The sequence below is a fragment of the Echinops telfairi genome, unplaced genomic scaffold, assembly GCF_000313985.2.
Source record: "Echinops telfairi isolate 266 unplaced genomic scaffold, ASM31398v2 ScPeMD7_7424;HRSCAF=8462, whole genome shotgun sequence".
NCBI lineage: Eukaryota > Metazoa > Chordata > Mammalia > Afrosoricida > Tenrecidae > Echinops > Echinops telfairi.
In genome coordinates this window covers 7,696,482-7,718,937 of record NW_022111324.1, presented here as the reverse complement: position 1 = coordinate 7,718,937, position 22,456 = coordinate 7,696,482, and the positions used below count along the sequence as shown (strand labels likewise).

Here is a 22,456-nt window from a genome sequence, read left to right as displayed (position 1 = left end):
CATTTACCAAAGAGTACACTTTTCCCAATAAATCCTAGATTCACACAAACTGTCTATCACTCAGCAACTTCCATTTGTACATCTATACATTTAAAAGTTTAAATTCTGCTACAGGGCTACTTTTGCTAATCTTAAATTTACTATATTATAATTTTACCAGTTTGTTCACAGATTTTCATTCCTACATTTTTATAAAACTTGGTCACACTTAAGTAATAACTTTTACTTATCTTAACATTCAAACGTTCAGTTCAATAATTCTCTACTATCAAAAGAAAAATGTGGGGATGATAATATTTCAATTTCCTAATCTTTCCATTTATTCATTTGTGCTTGCTACAGCATTCTCATCTATATTGTTATTGAAAAAGAGATAGGGTGGTTTTTAGAGATAAAATTCTATTCTTTCTAACAAAAGGAAAACAAAACAGAAATATTACTCAAAGTGAGATATTATAAAATCCTCCTACGAAGTCCCTTTTGAGTCCATTGAATTCATTATATATTTCACTCTGCAATCATTTAACAATTAAGAGTTTTCAAAAAACTACAAACCCTCTAACTGGTCTTCCCCTGCCCTTCCCAATTATATAAAATTTCCATAAATATTATAAACATAGAAATCTTAGAGAAATAAACTAAATCTTATTTGTTTTTATGAAACTTAGGAATGAGTAAGTCATTATTAAAAATAGACTGAAAACAGGCCTACAGAGCTGTCATCTCCACAAAATTATGTAATTTTACATTTTTGAAGGCTACACACATTCCTGAAAGCTGATGTTAACACAAAAAGACAGCATTCACCAAAACAGTTTGGACAAAACAATCTGTTAAGACTATTATGTTTATCTCAGGGATTATTTGCTGTTTCTCCTTTCTCGAATACTAATAATGTTTACTGACACAATCCTTTTTTTGATCATTACTTCCATGTATTTTTAATCTTGAGTGCCATGTAATTGTTTCTACATTGGTTTTCCTGTCACATAAACACTTTTAGTGATATGTTTGTGTGTCTGTGTTTAGCACTAGATATTCATAATACTCACAACTCTTCTCTTACAGAAATATTCCCAAATATTAGTTCAATAACCTTCAGGCTAGGAAGTATTCAACTACAGTCACTAGTTCAATCCTGATTGTTGGAGCCATTTATATACTCTGTTGATCTCTCTGTGAAATCTTTATCTTCGACAAGTACAATCAGAAGTAAAAAAATAAATGTATGGGGCAGTGATAACTTACTATAGTCAATCAGTTTATTAGAAATATTTGGAGTTATAACACTATTCTTAGGATAGACAGAAACTTTAAGAACACACACCATTCAGTATTGCTCATGGGCATCTATTGCAATATATTAAAATTTTTCACCCTTTGGCACTAGATTTTTCTCAACTGTGGGAAAAAATTTAGAGGATCTGGCTCTTCTACTCAGATAGACTGTCACCCTGGGTAAGTTACTTAACTTCTCTAAGTCTCAGTTCCTCTTCCTGTAAAATGGAGAGAATATTTTGTGTGAAGATTTAATAAGCATTTAAACAACTTAGCACATGGGAAAGGGTCAACTGATATTTAGTTATTATTATTATTATTTGCCTGTTTTTCAGCTATATAGTATTGAGTGAAAAAATAACAATGGGAAGGTATTCTGGAAAATATAAAGTGTATTTTCATGTTTAAAATTCTAAGAGATTTGTCATAATTTTGCCTACGACTCTGATCAGTCATTCAAGGTGATCAAGGAGTGACTGCAGAGCTAGGTCCACAGCATTCTGATGGAGGCATACTGGTTATGCTTTGGGTTGCTAATCTCTAGGTCAGCAGTTCGAAACTACCAGCAGATTTGAGAGAAAAAGAAGAGACTTCCTAATCTTGTAAACCCCGCGGTGGCTCTACCCCGCCCCATAGGGTTGCTATGAGTCAGAACTGACTTGATGGCAGCATGGAGTCTGAGTTTGAGATTTTGGTTATGCTGCAACAACTAAGAACAGCATCAAAGGCATCTGTGTGTTTGAGGGAAGCCCAGGTGTCTTCATGGACACTGTGGGAATCTGATGCTGTGTAGAACCTGCTGGCACAGGATCGGGTAAGTGCTGATTTTCTCCAATATGGCTCAGTTTTGGAAAGCCCTTTTTCAGAATAATCACTGTTTTATACCCTTTGGGGTAAAATAATAATTACTTTTTTTTTTTTTTTCCAATTGGCAAAACCGTGCCATAAAGTGAAAAAACAGTTCCTACCTGACCCTCTCTAGACTGGCTCCATGCTCCAGTGGGGCTCTGTGGTGGTCAGGCCAGTACCAGCAGACTCCACAGGGTGCTGTCACTCTAAGCAGGAGCCAACAACCCATGACTTCAGGGGACCTGAAATGGAAGAAAAGAGTTGGGCTTAAAATCAGCATGTGCTGAATGCCACTGCCCCAGCTGTTTGGGATAGTGATCTGGGAAATGTCCATATAGCTTGCTAAAAATCCCGATACTATCCATTTTATATGGCCTTAACATGAGGAACAATTTGGGGTAGCAAATGAAAGGTATTATAATATAAATAGTACATTGATATGTGAACTAGTCTCCTTAAAAAGTATGATAGGATACCCTGTATAAATGAGTCAATAATTGAGAAACTATGGCATAAAGCAGCCAAAGGACAGTCCCAAGGTCAGAGAGCCAGGGCTTGGAACTCAGTCTAGTTCTCCACATAGTATTCTCACAAAGGTAAATTACTTGTTTAAAAAAAAAATCACTGAAAAACTAGAAATGAATTGTGTAAAATTTTGATTCTTTGGAAAGTTCGCGGCAGGGAGGAGGTGGCGAGAGAGAACCCAATTAAAAAAAACCTAAGTAAAGTAAAGCACATTTTAAAGTAGTGTATTGATTGTGAAAAGAAAAATTCGGGGACGCTAGCTCTGAGAGGTTATCAAGTTTTTGTTAGAGCATTAGTTTTCAGTCTGTGCTTGGGGGGAGCAGAGGTTCCCTGGGGAGTGAGGCTTCACTTCGTCTTTGCTTTTATCCTTAGATCAGTGTTTAGAGGACAAGTCACTACTAAACAGTTTATGTTCAGAATCTCCATGTGAGATTCTGATAGAAGAGTTTACTGTTTTAAGATCTACCTCTGGCCTTTGTTCTAAATCATTTGAAACTGAAGGTGATACTATATGCTATCTAAAATAGCTGTTAGTTTTCAACTGCTAAGAATAATTAGAAACCCAACAGACTGAAATTAAAAGGAACTGGCACCAGAACCCTCCCTTTTTATGCCCCTAAAAATGAACATACACGATCATTTCTATAATGGCTTGAACTTTCTTTCCTATAGAAATTAGGTATTCTAGGTTCAACTTAAACTAGGCTTTCATTAATGAGTCTCATGAGTCCAACCTTTTGAAAAGAGCAAAATTCTTGCCAGACATTATAAAGAGTCATCAATTCTTTCTACTTTTGCAAAAATTTCTTGATTTTCAAAGCACAGTATGTCTCCTTTGAACATCTTATATCAACAGACTTAGGTAGGTGAGAAAACAATGGAAATATCACTTACTGGTATTATTTTCTCTTATTGATGATCTATAGCTATCAAGATACAATAGAATAAATGTGCTTTTTCTTTATGAGAACCACGCATTCTTCTATTGTTAATAAATTATAATGCTAATTTTGGTGCTTTCTAAACTGATGGGCAGCTTTAGTAATAAGATCCAACAGGAACGAGTACAGCAAACTAAGTACAAAATAAAATTTATTAATTATAATTCAAATAAACCTGTGACACTATTGAATTTCATAAATTTAATTACTATTCTGCATTTCTGTGATTTATGTGTTTTGAAATGAAGCATTTTACAGTGAGCCAACTCCTTTTTCTTCATATCCAAAATTTCCTAAAAGAACAAATGATTAGCTGTCCTTTGTAACAAACAACACCACATCAACTTAGCTGTTTTTAAAGCCTTTAAATGCTAAATAAACGTTTCTATGACAAGTGAAGACAGAATAAGAAAATAGTTTTAAAAACCAAAGCCAAAACTTCCCAAACCCTCCCGAAACCCACTGTTACTGAGCCGAATCCAACTCATAGTGACCCCATAGAGGGTTTCTGAAGCGGTAAATCTTTTCTTGAGTAGAGAGCCACCTCTTTCTCCCATGGAGCAGCTGGTGGGTTTGAACTACCAACCGTGGGGTTAGCATTCTACTGCTTACCTGACAGCAGTATCAGAGCTCCTTAGAATAAAGTTAGCACTACTCAAGTGAACCCAAAGCATTAGATTTACTAGGGCCTCATAGAAAGTTCTGCTCAAAGCATAAACTACAAATGAAGGACTTCACCTCACAGAAGAAGAGAACAGTAGGCCTAGCATCACAGCACTAATGGCCTCTCCTGTCAGTTCAAGGAGCAGGCAGCACCAGGAGCCCGAGCACACAGTTTTTAACAATGAAGGTAACATGGTTCCCAACTTCTAAATTGGCAAGGTGGCTACTTAACTTTACCTTTTTACAGATTACCACAACAGACTAGTACTTCGTTACAAAACCAGAGTTGGTTTTGTATCTAACTTCAGAGACCCTAAAACTACCCCCAAGGCTTTCTGATTAAAATAAAATAAAGTTTAACAAACGTGCCTCAATTTAAATGCCTAGACTAGATGTGAAAGGTTGCTGTTGTGTGTGACATCAGGTAGGATCGAACTCACAGAGACCATGTGGGACACAGCAGAGCTAGCTGTGTTACAGGCACACCCTCAGGTCTTTCTGCCAGAGAGCAGCCGACTTTTCTGGGTCCAACGTGGACCCCAGGCTGCCGCCAGGTCTCATCCATGAAAGATTGTCAGCCTCAGGTCTCCCTGCTACTGTCCATAGTGCTTATTGCTTTCCCATTACTGTGGACAGTTTCCTTTTATACTGAAAATTCACTTTCATACTTAGTTTGTCCCCTGCTAAGTTTCAGTTGAAATAAATAAAGCGGTATTTCATCTTCCTTTTGTTATAGTTTCTGTTGTCTCATGAATATTTTTGAACTTCTAAAGTACTTTGGCCAAACTTGTACTAAAATGTTGTACTAATAAATGGCACATTATAATATAATCAAGCTTTTTTGTTAGTTTTAAGTATGAGATTTCTGTGTATTGAAAAAGAAAGCAAAATATTTTTACATGACTGATATTCCTTGTATTAATAAATAGTGCATTAGAAATCAAGTTGATGATTTGCTCCAAACATCATATGCATACTATAAGAGTTCAAGTCTGTTTTATTTCACCACAAAAACTCACTGCCACAGAGTCAATTCTGACTCATGGCGATCCTACAAGGCAGGGGTGTCAAACTGGCAGCCTGCAGGCTGCATGCGGCCCCCGAGGTAATTTTTTGTGGCCTACAGTGTCCTGAAATAAAATGTAATGAGGGAATTGTGTGTATGGTATTGACTCGACCTCCCCACAGCGCTATTTTCTTCATAACAATTTTTTTCTATTTTCATTTTATTTCAGAGCATAGTGAGCCACAAAAAAATTACTTTGGGGATCGCATGTGGCCTGTGGGCCGCCAGTTTGACACCCCTGCTATAGGGCATATTACAACTGCCCTGTGGGTTTCTGACACTGTAACACTTTACAGGAGCAGAAAGCCTCATATTTCCCCGCTCTTTCATCATTGTACTATATAATGTACTTTGTTACCATAGTGCTTTGGGGAACAGATTATTTAGATACTGTAGGTTATCCAGTTCTACTAATACAGATATTAATTCCAAGTATTTTTAATCAGAGTTCTCAAAGTAATTAATATCCAAATGTATTATCCTTAGAGTTGGTAAAACAAAGTATATCAATTAAATTATTATAAATTCACTAGTATGAGCAGCTAGACACATTTTACTTATTAAATAGAATATATATTTACTTTCTTCTTGAAAGAATTAAGCTGACGTTATTTGGTGCTATATTTCTCAATTCCTTCAACATATTGATTGACCATTGTGAGTTTTCAGTTCATAAAATAACTAGGCCATTTATAACTCAATAGGAAAGGGTGACACAGATTATTCCTGTCCTATCAGCATTTTATAGAACAAGAGTAACAAGAGACAGCAGAGTACTTCTGCTGCCCTATGTATCGAAAAGTGGATCATGTACAGGAGGAATCAAGTAAATACTGCAAAATGATACATAACCAAGGAGATGACTGAGTCAGCATGTTAGCAGATAACCCAAACACTGAAAACCCCAAACCTAGCATTACTAGGTTTATATAAGAATACTAGTTAATTTTCAAAGCAAAATATCAGAAAAAAAAAGAGGAGGAACTAGGAGCCATAAGCATAGTTATCATTTCAGCACACAGGAAATTTCCATAGGAATATCAATGCAAGGCTCTAAAGTCACTACACAATAATCGGAAAGTATCCCGTCATCAGTAAAAGTAATGAGTTCTTCTCCCTCTCCAGATAAACAAGTGGAGTAAGGCACTGTTGCCCAGTCAGCTCTCTGGCAGATGCAGTGGCAATCTGTCCTTCTAGCCATGTGATGATGAATCCCATCACCACAGGCGTGGCACAGGGGGACAAGCAGCCAGTGCGTTAGCTCTCATTTTAGAGGGAAAGGGAAGCATCTTATTAAAGAGCAGCAATGTTAGATAAAAACCACATCTATCAGCTGCTTAAGGATGCTTGGCAGTAACCACCTGAAGCCTGAGGGTCCTGGGAAGAGCCCCCACAGGAATACTGCTCAGGAGCGGAAGGCTGCTGGGCACACGCAGCGAGCTCTTGCTGCCTCTGCTGCTCAGCCTTCTTAAGCCTCAGTTGTTGCAGGCGCCTACGGAGCAGAGCTATCTCAGGCCCCCTTAAAAATTCTGACACAGAGGGGAACAAACAAAGGTGAAAAGATAATAAATGGAAAATAATAGGAATTTGATTATACACCAGAGAGAAAGGATGTAAATCAAGCACATCTCATAGCGGACGAGTACACATCAAACATACAGTACATCATAAAATGAAATTACCATTCACTAGATTATGAGATAAACTACATGCACTTACATGTTTACACATCCAAATGCTTCTCTTAGCTATGATGAATTAGACATACATGTTACTCTAAGAATATCAGTTAATTAGTAGAAGAAGAAAGTCCTACACAGGCAAGGGATTTTCAAATATACAATACTTTCCTCACTAAGACTCTTTTTACAATAAAACTAGGAAAGATAATAAAATGGAAAATTAACAGTTGCTTTATCTAATCCATACCAAGAAAAGCTGTTAATTTACAATTTCAATCAAGCAATCATGAAAAACCTATTAAAATGATAAAAGTCATATATTTGGTAATAGTTCTTGGAATGTAGTACGTGAATTCTTTTTGCAGAGCGAAAGTCACATATTTTTCAACTACGATGCGTGTCCTCTGGCACTGTTGTCGTGTGTCCCTGTGTGCCGTCGAGGCGATGACTAGTCATGGTGACCCTAGAGGACAAGGAGAACTGCCCACCCAGGGGGCGTCCTAGGTGAAGCTCCCAGGAGCAAGGGCAGGCTGTCTGTCTCCCAAGAGTCCACCTTCCGGTCCGCAGCCGAGGCTCTTTCCCTGTGCCACGGCGGCTCCTGCTTTTCCTGTCAGAATTTCCCGCTTACTTTCCCAAAATATTTACCCAGATGTTTTTATGAAAGGGGAGAATTAGAAGAATAGCATACAATTCTACTGCAAAGAGATATGCTCAGCGTGCCTACTATGTGGGGACACTGTAGTAGGCTTTGGGCACGGAAAACACTGAAGTCACTTCCACAGAGTTTATGTTCCGAGGAGAAAGCAGACATCATCACTAAGTACATCCACATATGCCCTGGCCATGTGTCTGTCTAAGTGTGGGAGCCTCTTGAGGGTGCACAATCTCTATGAAGTAACACAACAGAAGCTGAGGTAAGGGAAACTGATGGGAGGGGGTATTACTTTATATGTGGTCATGATCATTAGAGAAGGCTCCTCTCATTCCCTGAAAATGTCCTTTGAACATCTGAAAAACCGCCAAAAGGAAGGGAAGGAGTAAACTATGCTAATATCTGGAGAAAGAAACTCCATCCGGGAGGTGAGAGTAACAAAAAGAGCAAATGCTCTGACAGGAGAAGTGTATCTGGATGTGGAACATATTAACTGTAAAGGCTGCAAAGTATGCTGATAGATTGAATGTAGAGTCACCCCAAAGCTTTGGCTTAGCTAACATGGCAGACAGAGGAACAAGGAGTGTTGGGGGAAAGCACGGAACAGAACCACTATTTGAGTGCAGAAAGAAGACCAGGGACTGAAAGAGAGTCTCTAGAATTCAGAGGTGACATATAATTGGTGACTTAATTTGGAAATGTTCTCGAAAGTCTTCTAGAGAGTCAGGGAAGGAGTCCTAGTGGTCAGTGGGTAAGCGCTAGGCTGCTCACAGACATGTTGCTGCTGCGGGCCACAGGCTCCTTCTGAGGAGAAAGATGTGGCAAACTGCTGCCATGCAGCTTGAGAGAGCAGGGGTTGGTCTGGGATGAGAAGATGAGTGATGAGAGAGGCCCGGGCACACGGATGCTTAAAATGAAGAAGAATGTCTCACAGAAGCCAGTGGGGGGATTGGAGAAGTGAGGGAGTGGGGTTCTGTGGGCTCCAGGAGAAAGGTATGTCACAGGAAGTGAGTGGTTGTGTCAGATGCTGCTGATACACCGAAAAAACAAAGCAAACAAAAGCAACTGAAAAGTGACCACTGAATTTTGCCCTCTTACTAAAGATATTAATGCCTTGACAAGAGTGGCTTCATTGAAGACAGGGGATTAAGCCTGACTGGACCAGGCTCATGGCAGTGAAGTGTGGATTTATGTACACTTTCCACATGTTGGGATGTGAGTGGAGACAGGGAAATGGAGTGATGGAAAGTGGGAGCGGACACAGGGTCAAGGGAGGTTCATTTAAGATGGGGGAGATATGGCAAAAATGAAAAATAAGCTAAGCACAACTTCACATGGAAAGAAAAGAAACTCCAAATACACCAAACACTGCTAAAACACAAAAATAAAGTAGGCGGCTTTTCACTTCCTAATTTTAAAACTATTACACAGCCATGGAAATCAGAACAGCACCATATTCGCACAATAGTAGATATGTAGACCAGGGGATTGGAACAGACAACCCAGAAATATAACCAAGCACCTACAGACGCGCGCTTCTTAAAAAGCGGCTAAACACATTATATGGTGGGGGTGGAGGGGCGGCATGGAGACTGGTCTTTTCAATAAATGGTACTGGGAAAATTGGAACTCCACTGCAAAATAAAGAAGACCTATACTTCATATCATGTACAAAAATGAACTCAAGATGGATTAAAGAACTAAATATAAACCGTAGTACTATAAGATCATCAATGAAAAAATAGGGGCAAACTTCAGGGCCCTAAGAGATAAATTCATTAGCAACAAAAGGAAACACTCCCACACACCAGACTACAGAAGACAAAATAGAGGACAGGAACTTAAAAAATACGACATTTTAAGTGCATCAAAAGACTTTAGGAAAAGAGTAAAAAGAGAATCTACAGGTTGGAAAAAATAGTGACAATAATATATCCGATAAAGGGCTAATTTCAAAAACCTATAGAAAACTACAACACCTCAATAAAAAAACACAAATAATGTAATAAAAAAGGGCCACAATACACGAATAGATAATTTGCTAGAGATGACATCCAGGCAGTCAGTCAACAGTCATGTGAAGAAATGCTCTCAATCACAAGCTATAAGATAAATACAAATTAAAACACCAATAAACTATCACCTCTAATTGATACTCATAGCAAAATGTTTTAAAAAAATGTTGTTTATACCCCTGGGGGGTGGGTGGGGGGTGGTTACACATCGATCATCGCCATCGGTTCCCCTTTCTCCCCCACCTTCCTCTACCCTCATGGCATCGCTACTCGCATTACTACTGTTCCTGGTGTGTGTGTGTGGGGGGGGGGGGGGGAAGGGAGGGAAGATTATCTGTACTGGATTCCGTGTGTCCAGAGCTCTTATCTGAACCAGTGTACTTGCTCCGGTCTAGCCAGATTTGTAAGGTGGAACTGGGGTCATGGTAGATAATGGGAGTGAGGGAAGCATTAAAGAACCAGAGAACTGGTGTGTGTCTCCTCAGCGCTATACTGCACCCTGGCTTGATTATGCCTTCCTTGTGATCCTTCTGTGAGGTGAAGTCCCACTGTCTATATTTGGACTTTGGGTGAAGGGAGTCAGCAGATGGTGTAATATATGAAAATAACAATACTTTGTAATTTATCAGGGGTTCACAAGGCTGGAAGGGTGGGAGAAGGGAAAAAAGAGGAGCTGATAACCAAAGGCTCAAGTAGATGGAAAATTTTTGAAAATGATGATAGAAACCTATGTACAAATGTGCTTGTAATATTGATGCATGGGTTGTTAGAAGAGGTGTAAAAACCACCAATAAATTTATTTTAAAAAGATAATACAAATTTGTTTTAAAAATGTATATATATAAACAAATTTTTTTAAAAGCCTAAAATGTTTGATTAAATTTTGGCCCACATATATAAAGGCGACCTGGTGGCACAGCAGGCTCAGCATTGGGCTGCTAACGACAAAGTTTCCAGTTCAAGCCCAACAGTCCACCTCTGCCAGAGAAAGAGGTTTTCTCTCTCATAACGATTTATAACTTTGACTGCCGTGAGTACCGCTTTGCCCTGTTGGTGGCCAGGTGGCCCACTGGGTTTAATGCTGGGCTACGAGTGGTGGTTTCATCCCCCTAGCCACTTCAAGGAGAAGAGAAGTGGCAGTCTGCGTTTGTAAATGTTTATAAAGATTGAACCATGTAAAAGAAAAGCCAAGAAGACAGAGGGTGAAGAAGCAACATATAACAAAACAACAATTTACCAATTGTTAAATTCCACTTGAGCTCACTCATTTTGCTAATTCATCTACAAAACTCAAAGACAACTGTAGTCTCCTCCAGAGATGCTGTATGCTTTCATCATCACATTCTGTGCATTCAACTTACTCGTGACTTCATTTGATTTTTCCCCTCAGCCAGTTTGTCTGTCTGTCCTGCTTTACTCATTTATATATACTACAGCACAAGATTTTAAAAAAAGTTTTTAAGTTATCTTAAAATATGTTTGAAACAAGGGAAGCAAACCAAACCAAACCCCAGTTCAGTCAAGTGTTGTCCGTCAGCGGTACAGGGTGGAGGTAGATGTGAAAAGAGAGGGCAGATCCAAAATGACTGGCCTATCCCCGGGATGCTAACAAAGGCTGGGAGCCTACTAGAACCATCCAGTGAGGATGGACCTGTCATCTAAACCCAACAAGACCTCCAAGCTCCCTGCCATCAAGTCTGTTCTGATTCACAGCAACCTTACAAGACAGGGTAGAGCTGCCTCTGTCAGTTTACAAGACTGCAACTCTTTAAAAAATACTTTTATTGAAGGCTCTTACTTCTCTTATCACAATCCATACATTCCTGCAATGTGTCAAGCACATTTGCACATATGCCGCCATCATCATTTTCAAAGCATCCTCTTCCCACTTGAGCCCCTATTATCAGCACCCCATTTCTTCCCCTCCTGCCTCGCCCATCCTCCCTCACAAACCCTTGATAAGTTATAATTTTTCCGTATCTTACATTATCCTCCATCACCCCTCATCCACATTTTCGTTATTCGTCCCCCTGGTAGGGGGTTCTAGTTTGATCCTTGTGATCGATTCCCCTATTCTAATCGCCCCCCACTACCACCCCTAATCCTTCTGGTGTCTCTATTCACCTTATTGGCCCTGAGGAGTTTATCTGTCCTGGATTCTGTGTTGTGGGCTCTTATCTGTAGCGGTGTGCGTGCTCTCGTCTAATCCAATTTGTAAGGTAGCATTGAGGTCATGATAGTGGGGGAAGGAAGCACCAAAGAGCTAGAGGAAAGTTGTGTGCTTCATTGTTGCTATGCTGCACCCTGACTCATTTCTTCCCTGTGACCCCTCTGTGAGGGGATGTCCAATTGTCTACAAATGGGCATTGGGTCTCCACTCCATGCCCACCCCCACCCAATTCACTTTGGGTTTATTCTGGGTGTTAGCTCCCTGATACCTGATTCCATCATCACCTTGTGATCACACAGGCTGGTGTGCTTCTTCCATGTGGGATCTATTGCTTCTGAGCTAGATGGCTGCTTGTTTATCGTCAAGTCTTTAAGACCCCAGGCACTATATCTTTTGATAGCCTGGCACCATCAGCTTTCTTCACCACATTTGCTTATGCACCTGCTTTGTCTTCAGCAGTTGTGTCGGGAAGGTGAGACTCATAGAATGCCAGTTTAATAGAACAAAGTGTTCTTGCGGTGAGGGAGTACTTGAGTGGAGGCTCAATGTCTATCTGCCACCTTAATACTAAACCTATAAATATGTGCACATAGATCATTTTCCCGTCAGCATATATAAATATATTTACATATGTACATGCCTGTATTTAGACCTCTATAAATGCCCTTTGCCTCCTACTCTTTCCTCTATTTCCTTTTACTTTCCTCTTGTCCCACTATCTTGCTCAGCCTTCATTTGGGTTTCAGTAATTCCTCTCAGTTACATTGTTCCTGATCAAGCCAGACCTCTTATACTCTCCTCGCCGATTTATGTCACTTGTTGTTCCCTTGTCCCTGGGTTTGTTAACAGCACTTCCTTTCCCCCACTTCCTCCTCTCCCATGTTCCCCCGGAACTGTCAGTCCCGTTGTTTTCTCCTCCAGATTGTTTATCCCGCCTATCTTATCTAGATAGACCTGCAGAGATAATAATATGCACAAAAACAAGACAGAGCAAAACAAAGCAACAAAACAAAATAAAATGACAAAAAAAGAGAAAAGCCTGTAAATAGTTCAAGGTCTGTCTGTTGACCTTTAGGAGTGTTTTCTGATCAATGGGGTACCATACCCTGGCCCCAAAGTCTATTTTTGGTAATCCCTTGCTCTGTCTTCCCTGGCTGTTCTGTTGTATGCACGTAGTGTTTTGCCTCCATGTAGTGGGGTCAGATCAGGCACAATTCCCACACTGTGTCTCTAGTGTGGTGCCCCATAGGGCTATGGGTCAGTGAGGGATGTTGTGTCTTGTAGTGGGGCCGACCATATGGTCCTTTCTGTGCATTGGCTACTCTGAGTAGGGATATCGTCCTAAGGGTTTGGTGGGCCAGGATGTGCTCCCCTCTCTTCTTTTTCCCCCTTCATTTGCTCCCGTGTGCTCTGATCAGACCTGTCGCTCTCCCTGAGCTGTAGCTTCAGTGCTGTCCTCTAAAGTAAATTCTTCTGGAGGAGGGGCAGCTGTCCACGTAGTCGATTGGGGCTGGCCCCTCAGACCTCTATTGGTTCCCTACTCCATGCCAGTATGTTGCACTCACATCTTAGAGCACTGGGCTAAAAGGACTGTAACTCTTAATAGGAGCCTTCACCACAGAGCTACTAGTGGTTTACTTGCAGTCAGCAGCCCAAAGTTACCACTATGCCACCAGGGATCTTTGCCATATAAACACCCCAAACTCCAACTCACTGCCATTGAGTCATGCCAACTCCTAGTAACCCTATAGGACATGGTAGAACTGACCCTGTAAGTTTGAGGCTCTAACTCTTCATAGACATGGAAAGCCGATCTTTCTCCCGCAGAGCAGCTGGTGGTTTTGAACTGTTGATCTCAGAGTTAGCAGCTCAACTCGCAACCCCAGGGCTCCTTGCCATGTAAAGTATGGCTAAGCAAACCCTATAACACCTCATCTTAGTCATAATTCTAGAAAGTTCATCATTGGAAAGTACCAAAAATAGGCTTACTCAGGGACCAGAAAGATCAATACTCAATGTTCTAGTTTTTATGAGATCATATTGTGAGAAAATAAATCATAAACAAAAAATAAAAGTTATTACAAATGGTTGTTTATGCATTGTAGGAAATAAGCAGTGATTGATACGAGTACAATTTTAGAGGGGTAGGAAGGAAAGGGGAGCCATGGGATGTAGTGGACTATGCACTGGGCTGTTAGCTGCAAGGTCAGCAGTTTGAAACCACCAGCTGCTCCTCAGGAGAAAGATGAGGCTTTCTCCTCTTGTAGAGATTTAGTCTCAGAACCCACAGGGGCAGTTCTCCTGCCCAAGAGTCACAATGAGCCAGAATCGACTGGACGGCAGTGATGGTGGGGGAAGGGAAGAAGACTTTCTAAGTAGGGTACTTATCAAATCTCCCTCTACACAGACAACGAAGACACGAGGAAGAAGAAGGGGTAGACCGGGTGACAAAACAGAACAAGTGCTTTTCATGACAGAGAACACGATGTACATAGTCTTGTTGGCGTTCAAAACAATGAGTAAAAGAAGACGTTGGCAGCATCAAGAAATCAAAAACAAACAAGTATAACTAGACTTTAGCCATCAGTCATGACTGAACTAGTGTGAAGCCTTGGATAGAAACAATAGGATCTGCTGGTGGATTAAACATGGGACATCAGGCAAAAAGAGTAATCAAGAATAACTTGTATAGTTTTACCACTTTATTGTCTCAGTAAGGAGTCCTGGTGGCATAATGGTCATGCATCAGGCTGCCAACCACAAGATCAGCAGTTTGAAACTCCCAATCGCTCAAAAGAAAGATGAAACTTTTTACTCCTGTAAAGAATTACAGTCTCAGAAATTCACAGGGGCCGTTGACCCTGCCCACTGGTCACTATGAGTTGGAATCGACTCGATGGTCATGAGTTTGAGTTTCTGTTATTTCAATTAATGCAGAAAAGGTATTTGACAAAATTGAACACCCTTTCATGATAAAAAATTCACTATGAAAAAGGGCAATTGCGAAAAACCCAAGAGATAACATCACATTTAATGAAGAAAGACTGCAAGCTTACTCGCTCAGATGAGGGACAAGATAAGGATGCCACCTGCTCCACCTCTGCTTGTCAATACTGACCCGGAAGTTCTACCCACACCCACTGCTGCTGCTGAGTCAGTTCTGACTCACAGTGATCCTATTTACAACAAGAACTACACACTGCTGGCTCCTTCACCGTCCTGACAGCTGTGCTTACGTGTAGCCCACTGTTGCAGCCACTGTATCAGTTCATCGTGCTGAGGGGCTTCTTCACCGCCCCTCTACTTTACCAAGCGTGATCTCCTTTCCCAGAAAGTGGTCTTTCCTGGGAACATATCCAAAGTATGTGAGATGAAATCTCATCATCATTGCTTCCAAGGAGCATTCTGGTTATAATATTTCTTCCAAGACAGGTATGTGTGTGCTTTTGGAAGTCCATGGTACTTTCAATAGCTACATTGGGAAGGAAATAGTAAAAGTTTCTCTGCAGATGTCATGATCCTATGGACAGAAAACCCAAAGATTCTACAGTAGCGACATGAATGAATAAATGAATTCAGAAAAGCTACAGAGGGCAAAATCAACACATAAAATTTGGTTGTTTCTAGCTATCAACAATAATTTACAAAAGACATTAAGCAAAAAATTTAATATACAACAGCATGTGAAAGAATAAAATATAAAAAATAAATGTATTCAAAGAGGTGAAAGACTTATACACTGAAGAATAGAAAGGAATGATGAAAGAAATTGAAGGAAACCTATGTAAATGGAATGATTAGAAGACTTAATACAACATCAAGGCAATCTCTTTATCAAAATTTCAATATATTTTCAAAAATGGATCTTAAAATTCATAAGGTACTGCAAGAGGCCCTGAGAAGCAAAAACAACCTTGAAAAGGAACAAAGTAGGAGTATTCACACTTCCCAATTTTAAAATTTATAAAACTATTAAAAACCAAAACACCGGCAGAAGAACTGAGGTATAGATCCAAGGAATATACCGTATATACTCGTGTATAAGCTGAGTTTTTCAGAACATTTTAAATGCAGTTTTGTGGTAAAATCAGGTGCCTCAGCTGATATTCAGGTCGGCTTGTATTCAAGTATATACGGTAAATGAGAATCCATAAATTAAACCCATGTATCAATGGTTAAACTAATTTTCCACAAGTTCATGTAATGAGAAACAAGCACTCTCTTTAACAATAAACTGGACTCCTAATTCAGACAATATACCAAAAAAATTAATTCCAAAGAGATGACAACCTCATAAGAGCACTAAAGTTATACAGACAGTTAGAATAAAATATAGAAGCAAAGTTCCTTTACCACGCATTTTGCAATCAATTCTTAGATATTATGGATAAACAAATGAAGAAAATGATCTAAAATTGATTGTGGTGTTAATTGCACAACTTTAAAAATGTATTTAAACTATAGAATCACACTGTACATGAACTATGTGTCAATAAACTGGTTTAAAATAAAATAAAGTCAATAAATATCAACAAAAAATCAAAATTAAATACATTTGTGCATCAAAGGTATTATTAAGATAGTGAAAAGAACATGGAAGTGGGAGAAAATATTTAGAAATCATGTATCTTACAAGTTTAATACACAGCATATATAAAAACTACAACTGGACAATGAAGGCACCTTACTTTTAAAATGGGTGAAAGACTTGAACAGACATTTTCCCAAAGATAAACACGTGACCAATAAACACACAAAAAAAGATGATCGACACCATAGTCATCAGTGAATACAAATCAAAACTTTAAATGAATCACTACTTCACTCACTCCAAACCAAAAATCAAACCCTGCTTTCTAGCAGACTCTAAGTCATCAGAATCCTAGACAGAGTTTCCCATGTTATAAATCGTTACTGGAGCAGGCAGACTCATTTTCTTGTGCAAAATGGCTTCTGGGTTTAAACAAGCAAGCTTGGGGTGAGCAGCCCAAGAAAGGAAAGGTAAACTACATTAAACGTGATAAGGACAAAAGATCTTATAAGATACTAATAGAGAAGCAGCATTTGGATACGGTAAGATAGAGGTCACTGGGAACTTTGAAAATACGTGTTGATGAAAAAAGGGATCAAAGACTGGTAACCTTCAGGGAAAAAAGCGGGAGATGTTATGTAAATGAATAGTGTTAAGTAATTCTTTTAGAATTCTATTTAAAAAGGAGCAGAGATTGAAGGCAATAATTAGAACTGTGTAACAGTTAAAAGAGACTTAGAAAACAATATTTGTGTGGTAGTTACATAATCGCCTGTCAACTTGAATGAATGGGTAGAGTCCAGCCTGTCAATCAGGTTGCAGGCTGATGGCTCACAAGCCACATGGACACACACGATGGAAGCAAAGCCCTGGAGCTGGAGGAGTCACGTGGAGACACACTCCAGCACTGAAATGCTTACACTGCCACTAGATCCACAAGACTTTCCACCCACTGGCCTGTGATCTTTCTTTGCATGTGTTGCATGAGGCTGAAGAGGAATCTATGGACTGGTATCAGACATATGGGCTAATATCAGACTTAGGGACTTGATCTGAACTGGGCTGGGATGTTTTCTTAAAATACAATGTCTCTTTGATACAATCTCTTTGATACACACATAGATGAGTGTCTCTGGATTTGTTTCTCTAGTCAACCCGGCCTAACACAATTAGCAATAATAAGAACATGCTTCAGGAAGACCAAAAGGAACAATTCAGTAGAAAAAGCCATAGTAAAGATACAAGAAAAGAAGGGGTCTTTGAGAATCTGGAATGGGAACTGCAGACTACTAGCCTTTGATAGGAGCTGACTCACTGCTGTCTGGTTTTATCACAGACTGTACACATGCTGGAAAGCTGGGAGACTCAAAAGTAGGAAAATGAGTACTTTCCCTTTGAACTCTTCCTTTTCACTGTGAAGAATGATCGAAGATTATCAGTTGGGAGCAGGATGAGGATAAAGAGGAGTGTTAAAAGTCTGGGGAAAAGGCATGAAGATGTGAAATAGGTCATTTATACAGGTGGAGAGAAAGATGTTGTGAGACTGCTCTGGCACACAGTGCTAAGTGCCCACGGACACTTGTGGGCCTGATTCTCTTCACGATCACTAAGTGACTCAGATGTAGACTATGAGCAGATAGATAATGAATGAGTGTCAAGCAGTCAGCGCTTTTCGTCAAACAAGTTTTCACATTCACGGTACCTCTTTTTTTCATGCCAGTAAAAGCCATAGGGGAAATGCAAGTAATACGAAGGAATAATGACCAAGTATTTACATGAAGAGTTGTCCACAGCAAGGCAAGTAAAAACAGAAATACTCTCTTTTATTTTCTCGATGAAAGGTGGGGATACAAATCATGACTCTCAGTTACTCCCAGTGACTACCTTTATCTGATGGAATTCCACTTTCCACACACCCAGCTGGACTTTGGCTCAGGTAAATATAGACAAGATGAAGGGGAAAATAATTTCAGTCCCTACTGTTAAAATGCCAGACTCTGGGCTAATGGAAGGCCTAAATTTTATCCAAACAGTTACAGATATACCCTTTATGTATACCAACTTTTTCTCAATAGCGATACGGTCTATGTATTGTGGAAATAGTTCAATATAATTTGACCAATCAAAACTCCCCCAATAACTTCCCCATAAACAACACGCTACATACTAGATATAACCTACTTCATTCACTGTCTATTCATAATTATATTAACTATTAAAAGGGTGAAAGACAAAACGTTATTGTTCCCGTAAAGAGTTACAGTCTCAGAGACCCACAGGGCAGTGGGACTCTGTCCTACAGGGTCACTACGCGTTGGAACCGACGCAACAGCAGTGAGTGAGTTTATGAAACACAAATTTAACATTTTAAAACAATTTTAGTGTTAAATATTTATCACACACACAAAAATTCTAAACCAAGTAAACATTTTATTCAGAAATGTATCTAAGAAACAATTGGAAATAGTTAAGCATCAAGAGAATTTGAGCATCAGCTAGAGAATCCTCTAGTTTTCCAGATAACTTATAATTTCCTACAGAGAATGTTACCACTTTAAAAACTCCTTCTGCTTTAACAATTTAGCAGTTTTGAAATTCAAAGTCTTAACTAAATCTGTTCCTACTTCTAAAACCTCTCAAAATATTTTGTTCCCTGAAGCTGAAATTCTAACTATATTGATTGAGGTGTATGAAATCTAATTTTGTATCTCAGCTGTAGCTTAGTATCATGGATAAAATGTACACAAATGCTCACAATTATGCAAATGACTCTGGTTTCTATTCCCATAGAAACTGAATATTAATGACCCAAAATGAGATACACCTTTAAGAGTGCTTGATTTTAAACACTCCATATTTGGTGTTCTGGCTTCAGTTTCCACAGAAGCAACAATCAATGACAGCTTGGCAGCTAAGCTGTTAGGAGTATTTGCGGGTCTTAAGCTTAGGCCCAGCAGCTGTGTCATTAGCTACTGAAAATTTGGGTTAAATGTCAGATAAAATGCTTCCTTAGAAAACTCCAAAGAAAATCTAAATAAGCATCTTGCTAGTTATTATGATTACACATATTAACTAAAATACCAAGTAAAGTATAAACATATCTGCTAAAATCATACTATTATGAATACTAGTATATTCCATGGCAGGAAAGTTTGAAAATAAAGAATTATAATATTGAGAGGAAAATAAATGCATTGTAACAGAATCCATAAGTATATTTTTTCACTATCATAAAGCACCAAGAAAATAAATACTTGGCAAAACAAAAATTTTAATGTAAATATAAACCCACTTTCACATTGTTAATTTAAACTCAGTGACCTTCCAGCACAGAGTAGTACTGCCTCTGGGTTTCTGAGACTTTAAATCTTTATGGCAGCAAACAGCCTCATCTTTCTCCAGTGGAGCAACTGGTGGGTCTGAACCACTGACCTTGAGGTTAGCAGATCAATGTATAACCCAATATGCCACCAGGGCTCTTTAATATAGCTTTAAGATAATTACATAAGCAAATTAACTGTATGTTGTTGGCAAGAGATCATATAAAATCCACTCTAAAAAAAGTAGTGAAAATACTTCATTACTTGAGAAAAATAATCAAGAATACAATAAAACTAATAATAATGTGCTAAATTCTCCTTGTCACTTTAATGCAGATATAAAGCCAAATAAGTCAAATGTCTATTTTGGTTTAGAATGGTTTACACACCTGTAAGTCAAGATATTGAACTGTGTCAAAACACTACTTGCCAGAATCTGGTAGTTTTTAAAGAACTGTTCTGTGTAAGTTGAAGTTTCCTATTATATGTCAAAATCCATGCAAGTTAGGCACACTTGAACTTTGTGTTAAACATACACGTTCACATATTACATGTAATTTTGATAATTTATTCCCATAAGACCTTGATATGACCTAGCTATCTTTCAAAACAGTCTGTAAAGTTTTCATTGACAAATCATCTCATGAACCATGGCTTATTTAAAAAATCACACCCTCACCAGACTGATGATGTGCATGGTGTCCAGAAGCCTCAACTGACTGCCTTTGCTCACTGTCTGGAGAAGACAGCAAAGTAGTAGAATGAAGGCTTTCTGCAGAAGACGATGCAGGAGGAGACTGAGCAGACATTGCCGAGGATGTAGATGGTTGAAGAAACTGTTCAGCTGGAGTATCTACTTCCATTGCAGCTTCGCCTACTTCCAAATCAGTACTGGATGGGATAGTAGGAAGAGTGGGAACATCTGATGGACTCGATCCACCTTCAAAAAGCACATAAACACAAATTCAAATTTCACAACATACTTCCCCAAATCAACTACTTTAAGGAAAGACATTCAGCCTGGTGTGTATGCACACATCCCCATATACCCAAAGCAATTTAAACTGAGGCTGGCAAACACCCACTGGCTACTTCATCCATTTGACCAAGCAGGTTAATCAATAGAGGTGAGAAAAATCTATCAGTGGCATGCTCTTGTTAAAACAATCAATCTTCCTAGCAAACTTTTCAATATAATAGCTTCACTTAAGCAGGATTACAGCAGTTTTTGAGTTATAGTCTAGTCTCTAAAATATGAAGGGGACAATTCGAATCCAGTAGCTGGATAATATCATAATGAATTTACATGGATTTATCTCCATAACTGGTAACAAACTACCTTTGATAACATCCACATCAAATGTTTGATTGGAGGTAGGGGCAAGAACAAAACTACATATAGGCCAGAAAAGAATTAAGTTCCTGATTTCCATTTCATTAGCAGTAATGCTGTAAGAACTAACATTAAATGATCTATTCAAGGTTTAAAAGGTTTGAGGATCTATGTTCCGTGCCAGGCTCTGTGCTAGCTGCAGAGGATTGATTTAAGAAAATGAAATATGAAAAATTTGCCTGGTTTTGTTTCATATCTATAGTGAATAAAAAGAAAAATGGGATTGACTAATAAATAATACAGTTAATGTGTTATTAGTTGCAATTACTATAGGGAATGAAAAGTATTTTTAAAATGAATTATTTTAATAATTTTTTTCTTTTAATGATCTATTGATTTCCTGATTTAAACTTAATCTGTTACCCTACAATTAAAAAAAAAAAAAGGATACATAGGAGTTACCAAGAATAACTGATGGATGAAATTTAATCAAATCTCTTTATTTGAGGATTTAAAATACTGTCATGCGGCTGAATGCTAACATTATCAGCCATATATTAACTACCCCAAATAGCATTACGGGTTAACTTTAGTAATTTCCCCCCCTTTTTTAACAGAGATGAGAAACTTACTAAAGATCCCAAACCTGGAAATATGAAAGATTTGAAATGAGGTCAGCCTAACTCCAGAACCAGTAACTAATACATGTAAGTAATCAAAAGGTAATTATTGGAGAATACAGGTATAAAACTTACGTATTTACAGAGTTTTGTATATGTCCACTCTCAGAGCACATACAAAAGAACTAAACCAGTAATCTCAAACTTTTCACGTTTTTTAAAATAAAGAGCAAAAGATAAAGATGAGGCCAATGTGATCAGAAGGGACAAATTCTAACCAATGTATTTGTCTTTTACTGCTTCATAGAATGAAAACTTTGTGGCTACTGTAGCTGTAAGACAGGACACAAATGACATGGTACAAATAAAACTGGTATCAACAAACAGTTTGGGTTAGTTTTCTGAAACTTTAGGTTCACAAAGAAAGTTACCTCTGGATCGAGATCTTCCTCGCCCTCTATTGCTCTGTGCAACTTCACTTGCTTCCTCAAACCATCGAGACAACATATCAGACATTCTCTGCATCAATGACACATTGGGACTTTGTTCTCCTATGATAACAGAGATATTTTTAGTGCTTTTATTAGGTCAGTATCTTTAATGCAAAATCTAGATTTGAAGCTTTTGAATAAAAATACCATGAAAAAGAGGGACCAGACTTCAACCCAGTGCTCCAAGAAGTGAATGCAACATGCCAGCATGGCGTAGAGAACTAGTGGAGAGGTTTGTGGGAACGGCCCCAATCCCAACTACTACGTGGACACCTGCCCCTCCCCCCAGAAGAATTAATTTTAAAGGATGGCACTGAATC

The 22,456-nt window shown here is 38.8% G+C and overlaps 1 protein-coding gene across 1 annotated transcript in view; it reads right to left on the bottom strand.

Annotated features, from left to right (window-relative positions):
* DCAF6 (DDB1 and CUL4 associated factor 6) overlaps positions 1-22,456 on the bottom strand; it is a 134,646-nt gene that overhangs the window by 44,380 nt on the left and 67,810 nt on the right. The window contains exons 7-9 of the mRNA XM_004706846.2: positions 22,077-22,196; positions 20,372-20,632; positions 6,684-6,851 (exon numbers count right to left, since the gene is read on the bottom strand). Coding sequence (XP_004706903.1) covers positions 6,684-6,851; positions 20,372-20,632; positions 22,077-22,196 — 549 coding nt within the window. The remainder of the gene's footprint in view (positions 1-6,683; positions 6,852-20,371; positions 20,633-22,076; positions 22,197-22,456) is intronic.